The 12,323-nt window shown below is 35.7% G+C and overlaps 1 protein-coding gene across 6 annotated transcripts in view; it reads left to right on the top strand.

Moving 5' to 3' along the window:
• The window catches only part of NUBPL (NUBP iron-sulfur cluster assembly factor, mitochondrial), a 205,468-nt gene that overhangs the window by 45,794 nt on the left and 147,351 nt on the right, over nucleotides 1-12,323 (top strand). For 4 of the 6 annotated variants that reach the window (XM_055309318.1, XM_055309317.1, XM_055309319.1 and 1 more), the window contains exon 4: nucleotides 11,481-11,571. The exons of 1 other annotated variant lie outside the window; for it this stretch is intronic. In XM_055309318.1, the coding sequence (XP_055165293.1) occupies nucleotides 11,481-11,571 (91 nt within the window). Of the gene's footprint in view, nucleotides 1-6,668; nucleotides 6,766-11,480; nucleotides 11,572-12,323 lie in introns of those variants that run through there. One more of the 6 variants, XM_055309321.1, reaches the window with a different exon arrangement.

Raw genomic sequence — 12,323 nt, 5'->3', positions numbered from 1 at the left:
CCATTTGTGTTCAGCCCACAGTTATGTACATGGGAAGAGGACGTGTGGTGTGTGGCTTAGGCATTCCATTCTATCAGGGCTCTTCTGGTCTGGTGGTTGGAATGTTCTGGTCGTTGCACAATGTCTTGTCAATGCCTCAAGAAAATGCAGTTAGAAATAAGCACAATGGTTTTTAGTTAGATCAGGGGTTAAGCAGTCCTGCCTATTTCTGGTTTTAACTGTTGAGGTCTCTAGTGGAGGAACAGGGCTTGCTAACATTAATAGTTACTTTATAGAGCTGTTGTAAAATATAGGGAAATATATGTAATGTTTGTAGCATAATAACTGGCACATCGTAAAGATTCATTAACTCATTATATTTTTGTGTGTTAGTACTACACATTTGAATTAGCAAAAGAACACAGATTTCTGTACAGCTACAACAAAAAGCAGATGACAATAAATTGCTTCTCTTGGTGCTTAGTAACCATTGTTATCAATAGCTGATTTCTTTTTGGCCCAGCCAGGTATCTTCCAGTCTTTTTTTTTTTTTTTTTTTTTTTGGTATCTTCCAGTCTTGAGCATATGAACCTTTGTTTATTTTCTTAACTGCATTTTTGACTGCTTCTGTTCTGTGCAATCTATATCAGTATATAACTTAAAAATCAGCTAATACACCAAAAACCCTAAATCCAATTTCTGTGAAATATGTTACTTAATATTTAATAGAGGCTATTTTTCACAATGTTCTCATATAAAACTTGACACTAGACAAAATTCTTCCTCTTATAAAGCAAAAAACAGTATCAATTCAGATGAAAGTAATAATTGTATATTAAAGATCATTTTGTTATTCTCAAAGCTTATATAGTTGCCTGGGTTAATAATGAGAATGTTGTTTTGGATGGTTGTCTTTGGAAGAACTACTTGCTGAGAATGAATGCTTATTTTTACAGTTTCAGTGCAGAGGGGTCTTCATGGAAGGGAGGGAAGGTACTAACATTGAGAACTACTTTGCACTAGGAATTTGACTTGTCTTGTTGGATAGAGACTGCATGTTGTAGTATTAGCCGTGAATTCTGAAGGCCTGCTGCCTGAGTTTGTGTCCTAGTTCTGTACTTAAAGCTGCCTGACCTCAGGCAAGACACTAACCTTTCTGTGCCTGGGTTTTTTCATTGAAGATTATTATAAACTTGCTTCAAAAGGTTGTGGTGAGGATTAAATAAGCTAACCTAAAGTCTCTAGAAAGTGCCTGGCCTGTAGTACTGTATAATTGTTAGCTGTTCTTTAAATTTTACAAATTCACATTGCTCTGTAATTTCACAACATTCCTGTAAGGTTGGTGTCTTCTTAATCTTTATTTTACAGATAATAAACTGAAGTTCAATGAGGTTAGCAATTTATCTATAATCAACCACCCATTTATTTAATGATGCAAATCCTAGATTGCTTCTTCATGCATTCTACTATGGCTTTTCTTTTTTCTTTAAGATTTTATCTATTTATTCATGAGAGACAGAGAGAGAGAGGGAGAGAGAGAGACAGGCAGAGAGACAGGCAGAGGGAGAAGCAGGCTCCGTGCAGGGAGCCCAATGTGGGACTCGATCCCGGGACTCCAGGATCACGCCCTGGGCTGAAGGCAGGCGCTAAACTGCTGAGCCACCCAGGATCCCCTCTATTATAGTTTTAATATGTCAGTTACTTAAAAAATCCTAGAAATAGTGATCACTTATGTGATTCATATGGTATTAAGTAATGTTGATTTTCATTTATCAGAAAAACATCTTTGCTGCTTGGCAGTAGAATTAATAAATTAACCATTTCGAACTTGGAATAGGGTGTTAATATTTTGAAAAAAATCTGTTATTGATCTTTAAAATATCGCACCAAGAGGTAACAGATATTTAAAAATAGATATTACAACAGCTATTTGATTCAAATTAATTTGTAACTTTTATATAATATGCTATATAATTTTAAATATAATTAAACTATATATGTATAAGAATATAGCATATCTGTTAATTTGTAACATCACTGTTTTAGGTGATGATCATAATGGTACCTTGAAGGTTTTTCATAATTGTTTTTTCACTCATGTTCTTGATGTTGTCTGTGATTAAGTAAATTATCTAAATCCCCAAGGTTCACACATTTTATAGAAAATAGAAACAATAATGTTTGCTAATGATAACCACTAATGCATATTAATAGTATTCGCTGACTTGAGACGTGTGTGTCTACTTCTGTAGTATCTTTTATAAGAATAATTCAGAGTACTGAGTAAGGAACTTAGCATCAAATATTGAAATGAAAGATAAGAAAAAAAAAGAAAGATAAGGCAATTTTAAAAAGTTAATTGTGTAACAAAGGAGTGGACATATGTTAAACTAGATCCTAAAGCCAGTCTTCTATTAGGAATTCTTCCTTATTTGCTCTTTCCCTTCCTCCATAAGCACAGACAAAACACAGCACACTCACACACCAAGATAAAATAAAAATACTGTTTTATAAAATGATCTTCAGATAGGTAAAAAGCCTCAAACTGCTTTTCTTCTCTATTTTCTACATGGTTTCAGAAAGCTTTATGCATAACATGCTTTGAGATTTTCAATTAGAAGCAGTAGCAATTTTATTTTGAATAGTTCTAAGGAACCTATTGGCTGTGTGTTTCCTCCTCAGTACGCTTTGGCCTACCTTTTAAATTTCTTTTGGGAAAATGCAGCTTGCTGCCAGTAATTCATTCTCTCACTTTGTTCATGGAAGTTGCTGAATTTGATTATAAGTTAGAGAACTCTTACCCTAATTTTACATTTGGCATATTCTTCCTTACTTTCATTTCACATATAACATACTAGTGGCAAAACTGCTGCACATCCTTTAAATTTCAGGATCTGATTCTGTCCAATAAGAAGTTATCCAGATCTTTCTCATAGAACAATCTGTTTTTTTCCTCTTATTCCTCTGTCTCCTCCCTAACGTGGCTCTCACCAGTTCATTTTACTTCTCTCAGTTTTTTTTTTCTCAGTAAATTATTTCCCCCATCCTATCTCCTTGAGGAATTAAGGAGGGCCCTTAATCCTCAGTAGGGCAGTTAGAAGGGCCACTGAGCAGTGGGTATGTGAAGAAATGGGTTTCTAAACCAGCTGCTTGGCTCCTGTGATTTTGAGTCTGGAGGTTGGATCGAGTGCTTTGTTCACATCCAATTCCTGTGATTGCTGTATTGCTTTTCTTTGGAGGAGCTGCTTTCAGAATTGTAAATGCTTTTCCCTGCATTGCAGTTTTGCTAAGTACATTCTAAAGGAATTGATGTTGGTTTTCACTGCTTTTGCTGCAGTACTTTATCTGGTTTGGGAAAAGTTCTTGTTTGATCAGGTTTCTAGGTTGGTAGGCTTGGAGTTTGGTACAAAACTGATTGGTTGATGTCACAGATAAGATGATTTATTTTTAGGGTTAGTGTAGAAGTATCGTTTTCTGCATTTTATGAATTACTATGCTGATAAGTAGGCTAATTTTTCTATTTGAAGACTTTACTAAGGGCATTAATACTTTCTTTCCCCTTGAATTACATAGGCCAAAGATTTAAGGTTTTTCTTTTCTTTTCTTTTCTTTTCTTTTCTTTTCTTTTCTTTTCTTTTCTTTTCTTTTTTTCTTTTCTTTCTTTTCTTTTCTTTCTTCTTTCTTTTCTTCTTTCTTCTTTCTTTCAAGATTCTTTATTCATTTATTCATGAGAGACACAGAGAGAAAGAGAGAGGCAGAGACACAGGCAGGGGGAGAAGCAGGCTCCATGAGTCCGACGTGGGTCTCAATCCCGGACCTCCAGGATCATGCCCCAGGCTGAAGGCGGTGCCAAACCACTGAGCAACCCGGCCTGCCCCAGGTTTTTCTTTCCTTAATCTTAATTGTTTTTCCCCTGATTTACTGTCTCTGTTAATAAATGAAAATGTGGAATGTAAGGAAATTGCTTCTTGTTAAAAAAATACGTTACTTATAGGAGTGCTGGGTGGCTCAGTGAGTTAAATGTCTGCCTTCAGCTCAGGGCATGATCCCGGGATCCAGGGATTGAGCCCCACATCCTCTCTGAGCAGGGAGCTTTCCTCTCCTTTTCCCTCTGCTGCTCCCCCTGCTTGTGCTCTCTCACTCTCTCAAATAAATAAATAAAATCTTTAAAAAAATAATGTTACTTATATTGTTCTGGAAAGGAAAAAAAAAAGCACAACAAAAGTCTAGTGCAGCACTTTTATATTTGAAACTCTATTAAACCTAATCTTGTTAGTGAGCAGGTTTAAAAGTTTAAAAATTTCCCTCTTTTGAATGAGCCCTTTTATACCATGTTTGTGGCTTTTGTGAGATCAATAGAAAAATGAAGATGACATAGATTTTCATGGGGAAAAGTGATTAGGAATAGGTTGCAAAAATATGACTCTTTTTTTCGACACCAGAGTATTTTTAGCCTTATATACGTTATCTAATTTTAAATCCTGTAAGTTAAAATGTTTGTATAGAAGTATTAGAGGAGGGACTTTTATGAACTCATAGAGTATTAAAACTTAAGAGGGACATTAGGGATCATATAGTAACCATCCTGATATTCTGCAGAGGAGTAAGTGGAGGTTTCTTCATTCATTTGTTAGTTCATCCATCCATCCTTCCATTCACTGAACAAATACTTATTTAATGTTTACTATTTTAGGTGCTTTTGGATATCCCTACCCTTAAGGAGTTTACAATAAATAGATAATAAACATCATAAGTAAGCTAAAAAAGGTAGAAAGTGGTAAAAGTGATCTGGGATTGCAGTGTACTTAAGGGTGAAAGTGGATTTGCAATTTAAAATACGGCTGGCTGCATTGAAAATATGATATTTGAGCAGAGTTAAAGGAGATGAATGAATGCATTTGTGACTCTCTGAGGGAAGAATATGTTGGGCAAAAGGAACAGCCAGTTTAAGGGCTAATGGGTAGGAGCATGTCTAGTTTTTTAATCAAGGAATAGTAAGAAGGCAATTGACTCTTTGAGTAAGAAGTGGAGGGAATGATAGGTGATGAAATTAACAGCATTGGGAGATAGGGAGATGGGGAATTGGCTAGATGATGTGGAGTCTGGTGAATTGTTATAAGGCCTTTGGTTTTTGCATGAGTGAAATGAGGGAAGGAAGGGACATCATGAGGCTTTTGAGCACTCATGATCTGACTTATGTTTCAACTGAATCATTCTGACTGTACTGTTGAGGAGAGATGCCAGGGTAGGGTTGCTAGATTTAGAAAATTAAAATATAGGACACCCACTCAGTTACATTTGAAATTCAGATAAACAATGAATAATTTGTGTGTGTGTGTGTGTGTATATATATATATATATATATATATATATATATATATATCTCATGCAGTATGTGACTATTCACCCATATGGCAGAATGTTAGCTACTCTTTTATATATACATATGCTTTAAACTCTTCAGTGTTACTGCTGCTTACTATAAATTACCATTACCATGATACTGCTGGTTCCAAGGCTTGGGCCCTTAACAGCAAAATAAATTTTGTCTTACTCTTTCTTGTATTATCTGTATTACTGTTTTTTACATTGTGGTCATCCTATACTTCAGAGTGTTATAAATACAGTTTGTTGGACCCCAGCTTACACCCCAAGAATTAGAATTTCTTGGGGTGGAACACAGTATCTCTATGACTGCACAGTGTTCTAGGTTCTAGGTATAGTAGAACAAAACATACAGAAATCCTTATGCTAATGGAATGAACATTCTACTGGGGAGACACAATAAATGAGACAAATAAGTAATTATATTGGATGTTAAATATTGGTCAGTGCTAAGAAGAAAGAATCCAGAAATGGAATGGGAAATGTCCAGTATAATGATGAAGGAATTGCATTTTTAGATAGGGTGGCCAGTGAAGGCTTCACTACATGGTGATGTTTGAGTCAAGACTTAAAGGAAGGAAGTAATGGAGAGAATCGAGTGGCTATCTGTGGGAACAGGATTCTAGACTGAAGTAACAACTGCAGAAAGCAGGTGCATGCCTAGTGTGCTTTATTTTAGATATTTTAAGGGGGCAGTGTCTGTGGAGTGGAGTGAAAAGGGGTAGAAGAGTAGAGGATGAGGTGAGAGAGATAAAAGGGAATGGCTGGTGATTGTTAGTGGTTAGGTTTTATTGTGTATTGGAGAGAGATTTGGATTCTAGGCCCAGCTCTGCCATTATCTCTGGATCTGTTTCTTTATCAGTAAAAAGTGGACAGTGCCCTTGTTCTTCTTTCTTTATTGAACTTGAAGATTTAGACAGTCCTCTGATAAATAGTAGGAAATTGTTTTCTTGTCACCTTGTTTAACCATTCATTCTTGTCACAGATTCTTATTTAATCTTAGCTAATAGAGTTAAGAAACATATTTTTCTCTACCAAGAGATTGAAATTCTTATGAATGGCAGTTTGACTTAAAGCGAGGCAGGAAGAAAAGAAAGAGCCTTGACTCAACTCTAAATTCCAAATGCCTGTTCAAGATTAAGTGAAATGTAATGTGCAGGGAATCATGGGATTCTTTTTTTTTTTTTTTTTAAAGATTTGTTTATTCATGAGAGACACAGAGAGACGGAGAGGCAGAGACACAGGCAGAGGGAGAAGCAGGCTCCATGCAGGGAACCTGACGCAGGACTCGATCCTGGGTCTCCAGGATCAGGCCCTGGGCTGAAGGCGGCGCTAAACCGCTGAGCCATTGGGGCTGCCTGATTCTTAACTGGATACTTCCCTGGAAAGAATAACCTTTAGGTAGGTCTTCGTCTTAAATGAGTGTTTGCTCAGAAATAATTTGATGAGATCCTTCTGACATTTTTTGGTGATATCTATTAGCAGATGATAATGAAACAGTATAGTATAATCACTCTGAGTATATCTACCACCTTTTAGCTTTCACAGGGTAATATGAATTATAAAGAAACAAATCCCAAAATCTAAATAGTATTTTGGTGTTTGATCTATCTTATTTTATGTCATCTGTTAGACTTTGAGAACTTCAGGAGAATCAGAAAAAGAATATAATGTTGGATACCCACATATTAGGTTACATTTATGATAATGTTGAATATTGAGCAATCATGCTTTATAATAGTTTATATTTATTTTTGCTAATATTTTATATGTTGTATATTTGGTGAGGCTTTTGTAGTGATTATTCTTTTAAGCCTGGCAAAATTAAATATAAGAAAAGTCCTAATAGAACTTTTCTTGACTAAATACAATTATTTCAGGAGGAATGAGGTAGAAGGGATTCATAAAACTTAGCTAGATAGCCAGCTGCATTTATTTATTTATAGCCTTTTGTCTTGCTCATTTATGTTCTGAGAGTATAAAACCATCTTTGAAAAAAAAATTTTTTTTAAAGGTTTTATTTATTTATTCATGAGAGACAGAGAGAAAGAAAGAGGCAGAGACACAGGCAGAGGGAGAAGCAGGCTCTATGCAGGGAGCCCGATGTGGGACTCGATCCTTGGACTCCAGGATCACGCCCTGAGCCGAAGGCAGACACTTAACCGCTGAGCCACCCAGGCGTCCCCATCTTTGAAAATTTAAATTAAAAGACTATTTATATACCTATAATAGGAGCCTATTTAAAAATAATGGAGTAAATTATGAAAAACAAATGAAGTTTATTTGGGACCTTTTGAACATTATTCAATTCTAGAGTTGAAAATATGTTTAAGCTAATTTTTGTAGCTATGGTAATTTTACTGTTCAGGAGCTATGCCAACTCTAAGTACAATACATTTTAATTAATATAGGCTTGATGTTTTGTTTAATTGACACCAACTTTATTCATGATATATAAAATCTAAGTAATACATGTTTAGTTCCAGTGAAACAGCATGAAAAATGTGCTCTTTATTGTTTTTAAAAACTACCCAATTAAGTTATGGAAGTAAATCTTTAATGAGATAGCTCCTCTGACATTAAAAGAGATGACTATGTCATACCTGCTCTTGGCAAAACCAAAATTAGATTGTGGGGTGATGGAATAACTTGGTCATGAAAAAGTTTATTCTTTAAATCAGAGTTGGCAAACTGTGACCTGTGTACCAAATCCTGCCTGTTTTTGTAAATAAAGGTTTATTGGAACACAGCCATGCTCATTCATGAACATATTGTCTGTGCTACAGTGGTAGTGTTGAGTAGTAGTGGATCATATGATTCACAATGCCTAAAATAGTACAGTTTGGCCCTTTAGTGAAAAATGTGCTGACCCTTGCCTCTATATCTAAGCCTTTTTTAGTCTGATCATGTTAAATAAAGTTCTAGTGGAGATTTATGAAGTTAGTATTTTTGTGTTTAATTTCTTATTCTGCTTCATTCTAAGATAGAATACTCATATATATAAAAATTTGAGTGGCAGTTTCCCAGCTTTCTCATCCATAGGTAGGCATAATACTACCTTGCAGGGTTGCTATGAGGAGTCAAGAAGAAATGTAAATAAAATGTTTAGGGTGCGTGGCATCAAGGAGTACAAGCAATGAGGAGGTATAATTAAAGGAAGTTTAGATGTTTATTTGGGTAGTTTAGGATGGCATGCTTTTTAAAAGCTTTCTTTCCTTTTTTTTTTCTTTCTAAAAATCTCAACTCTGATTTGTCCACAAAGCTGGCTTTATAGAGGCCTAGTTTATCCAGGTTCTTAATAAACCATTGCTGAATAACCTCCCTCCATCTTTTCCTCCCTCCCTCCATCCCTGCCTTTGTCCTCTTGTCCTTTCTTTTACCTTATTTTCATACTTTCCTCTCTGTTTCCTTTTTGATATATGTAAGCCTTAGTACTAAATTTAGATCAGTGAGTAGTAACTACAACTACGGAGAGTATACAGAGAACCTAACACATAGAAGATTCTCTCTTATCTGTAGTTCTATTTTCTAGGAAACAGGAACTCTAAAATCTTGTAATCTCCCTCTCTTTATTCTTTTTTTTTTTTTTTTAAGAGAGTGTGAGCATGCAAGTGGCTGCTCCCTGTATTCTCATGTGATTATGTATATTAACAGCCATCTAGGTATGTGTAAAATCTGTTTTTTACCACAGCAGATTTTAGGGCAGATCAGTTTTGTCTTGAACCTTGATGCCTTGATGCCAGCTTTAGACAGCATGGTTTTCTTCTGGGGACAGGGCAAATAGATGATAGAGTCTCCTTAGCATTTGAGGGCACCTTGAAGATCTAGTGATACAAAAATTCACTCTAGTCAATTTGTTTGTAAGCACCTACTTGTTTCCTTGTTTCATGAAAACAAAATTAAAGCTAAATTATTTTACTTGATTTTATTTTTAGGAAATCAGTTCAAAACCTGGGACCTAACCTTTTCAAGTTATTATAAAACCAACATTAATATAAATAACAAAAAAATCTTAGAATATTTTTTGTTTTTATTGACATTTGTCATTTTGTGGTAGCTTTAAGTTTTTGTAAGTATCATGAGAAAAAAATATGGAAAAGAGGTGAAATTCTAGGACGATATTAATGTAGGCAGCCTGGGTCCAAGGATCCAGAGTGGGGGGGATCCTCATGGGACAAGCCAACAGGATCCTTGACTTTGCCTAGGATAGAAATCAAACTCCTGGAGAAAGTAAAAGCAGAATTTATTGAATAGTGTGAATGACAGAGAATAGCTGTTGGTCTGTCTGGGAAATTTGGAAAGGAAAATAGAATGAGTCTCAATGTTGCTTGGGGCTCAGGGTTTTATATTGCAAAGAGGTCTAGGGCATGTGTTCCTTTGGGAATCCAGGGTAGGGTCCCATCAAAGGCAAATGTCAGGTGAACAATAAACATTATTTCATAAATTAGCAAAGGTAGCAGTATTGCTGCCAGTGTCAGCTGAGGTTTGTTCAAAGCTAATGTCCTGGAATATGTTTGGGATCTAGCTTTTCTTAGATGTTATCAGTTGTTTGGGGCCTAGGACAAAGCTCAGAGAATGATTAACTTTCGTTTCCCTTTAAGTGGGAACATAACTTCTTTGGCTTATTCAGAGACAAATATGGATTATGAGTAAATGGGGACTGCCAGAAAAATGGAACTTTTCTAGAATGGAGTCCCTTCAGCTTCTTTACCTCAATAGTAATAGCATTAGCAGACCCTTAGATGATAGAATGAACAATTATCTGCATTTCTTAAGGTTTTAATCTCCCTCACTTGAGAATCTTTTTATCTGTAGTAAATTTAATTCTGTATTAGTTTAACTAAATTATTTTGTTTATGGTTTAAAAAGAAGTTAAAAACAGGTCAGAATTTCTCATTGAAAGTTCCTACTTTTTTAAAGCTAATACTTAAATGCATTAAACCTAAATTTTATATGTTACCTTTCTGTTAAAGTGTTCTTCCTATTCTCTCATTTATTTTACAGTAAACTGAGATTTTGGTAGAGGAAGATTTTAATCCCTAGTCCTCTAAGGCTCCATGAGTCACACAGGGACATTAAATGGTTTTCTTAGAACTACAGTTTTAGTATAAAGTTAGAAACATAAATGTTGAATGTACTTTATTTTATGTATTAATAGGAACCAGACAGCAAGGTTTAAAAAGTAATTTTGTGTCTGGAAATAGGTAGATAACATGGAAGATGAGGGATTATTTAATTAAAAAAATATTTTTTTGAGGAGTTAAGAATTTTATCTTGCCAGGAAAAAGGGAGAGAGGGAGGAGAATTCTAAGTCTCTGTGAAACATAGTTCCAGGACATATAGTTAGTATTAACATTCTTTTTGCTTGTATATGGAAAAACCAGTAACAGATTGATTTAACCTATCAAAGGAGAAATAGGAGGGGAGAAGAAGAAAAAAAGAGACATATTTGGAAATAGTGAATTTTGTTTTCCTTTACTTGGCTATGTTGCTGATAAACTGGAAACTAGTAAAGAGAACAATCAGGATATTCTCCTCTTGGGTAGGTTGACAGATCATCAATGAAAAACAGTTTTAGTTGTTTATGAATTCTTCAGAAGACCTTGGATGTTTAACTAGGACTTGAATGTAAGATTGCCATGTCTCTGTCTGCCATGGTCCTCATTAGCATTTCCATGCTGAATCTGTGTTAGAATTTGTCACTTGTTTTATTACAGTCTTATTCCTATGATTTTTTTTTTTTCATTTTGTAAGGCTGTTGTTCCATTTTCCTGGGGGTTTTGCCATTGTAAGTCATCATTTAAACATTATGTGTAATTTGTTAGTCTTCAGATCAGAAAGGTCTCAGTCTATTAGAGACTATATGGGAGATCTGAACTGCAATGTGTAAAGTGTTTTCAGGGGGCTTCTCAGTTATCTAGAAGAAATTAGTAAACCAACAAAAAAGTGTTTATCTATATCGTTTATGATCTTTTACCTTAATGTTGCTTTGAAAGTTTATGTTAGGATTTTGGAATATTTTGCAAATTTTCTTTTTTATAGTTAGATTTACTATCACTATGTTATCTTTGACAGAGAGTGGAAACAATCTTACAGCAGATTCTGTTTCCTTACAGTCAAAGGCCGTTGGATTGCTAGATGTGGATGTGTATGGCCCTTCGATTCCAAAAATGATGAATCTGAAAGGAAATCCAGAATTATCACAGAGTAAGTAAAGAAGAGAGAGACAGGGCAGCCCTGGTGCCTCAGCGGTTTAGTGCCGCCTCGGCCCAGAGTGTGATCCTGGAGACCCAGGATCGAGTCCCACATCAGGCTCCCTGCATGGAGCCTGCTTCTCCCTCTGCCTGTGTCTCTGCCTCTCTCTCTCTCTCTCTCTCTCTCTCTGTGTGTGTGTGTGTGTCTCCCATGAATGAATAAATAAAATCTTAAAAAAAAAGAGACAGTATGATAATAGATATCCTTTTTAAATTACCTCCTGAATGTCAGGTGTTGTGCAATGTACCATGCATACCTTATCCACAGTGTAGTATAGTCCTTTTGAAATCAGATATGGAGCCAGACTGTCTGGGTTTGAACGCTAGCTCTCTCACTGACTGTGTGGCTTTAGGTGAATTATTTAATCTCTTTGTACCTCACCTCTGCCCCCCTATGTAAAATAAGGCTAACAATTACCAGGGCTGCTGTGAGAAATCACTCAATTAGAAATTGCTGTTAAGAAAAAAAAAAAAAAAAAAAGAAATTGCTGTTAAGGAGCCAGGGCAGGGAAAAGAGGGGATGGAGAGTAAGTAGTTCCTTAGATTTGCCTGAGGGCAAGTGACTAGCTAGTTTTGCCCTTTTTCCTCCCACCTTGTATGTTGATGCCCCTAAAGCAGGTCTGTCCCCTCTCCCCTATCTCCACAGTCACCAGAGATGAGCACATTTCTGATGGTGAAATAGAGCAGTATTTGCCTACTCCCTCA

Source organism: Nyctereutes procyonoides, unplaced genomic scaffold, assembly GCF_905146905.1.
Source record: "Nyctereutes procyonoides isolate TBG_1078 unplaced genomic scaffold, NYPRO_anot_genome, whole genome shotgun sequence".
NCBI lineage: Eukaryota > Metazoa > Chordata > Mammalia > Carnivora > Canidae > Nyctereutes > Nyctereutes procyonoides.
This window is presented reverse-complemented; position numbering and strand designations above follow the sequence as displayed.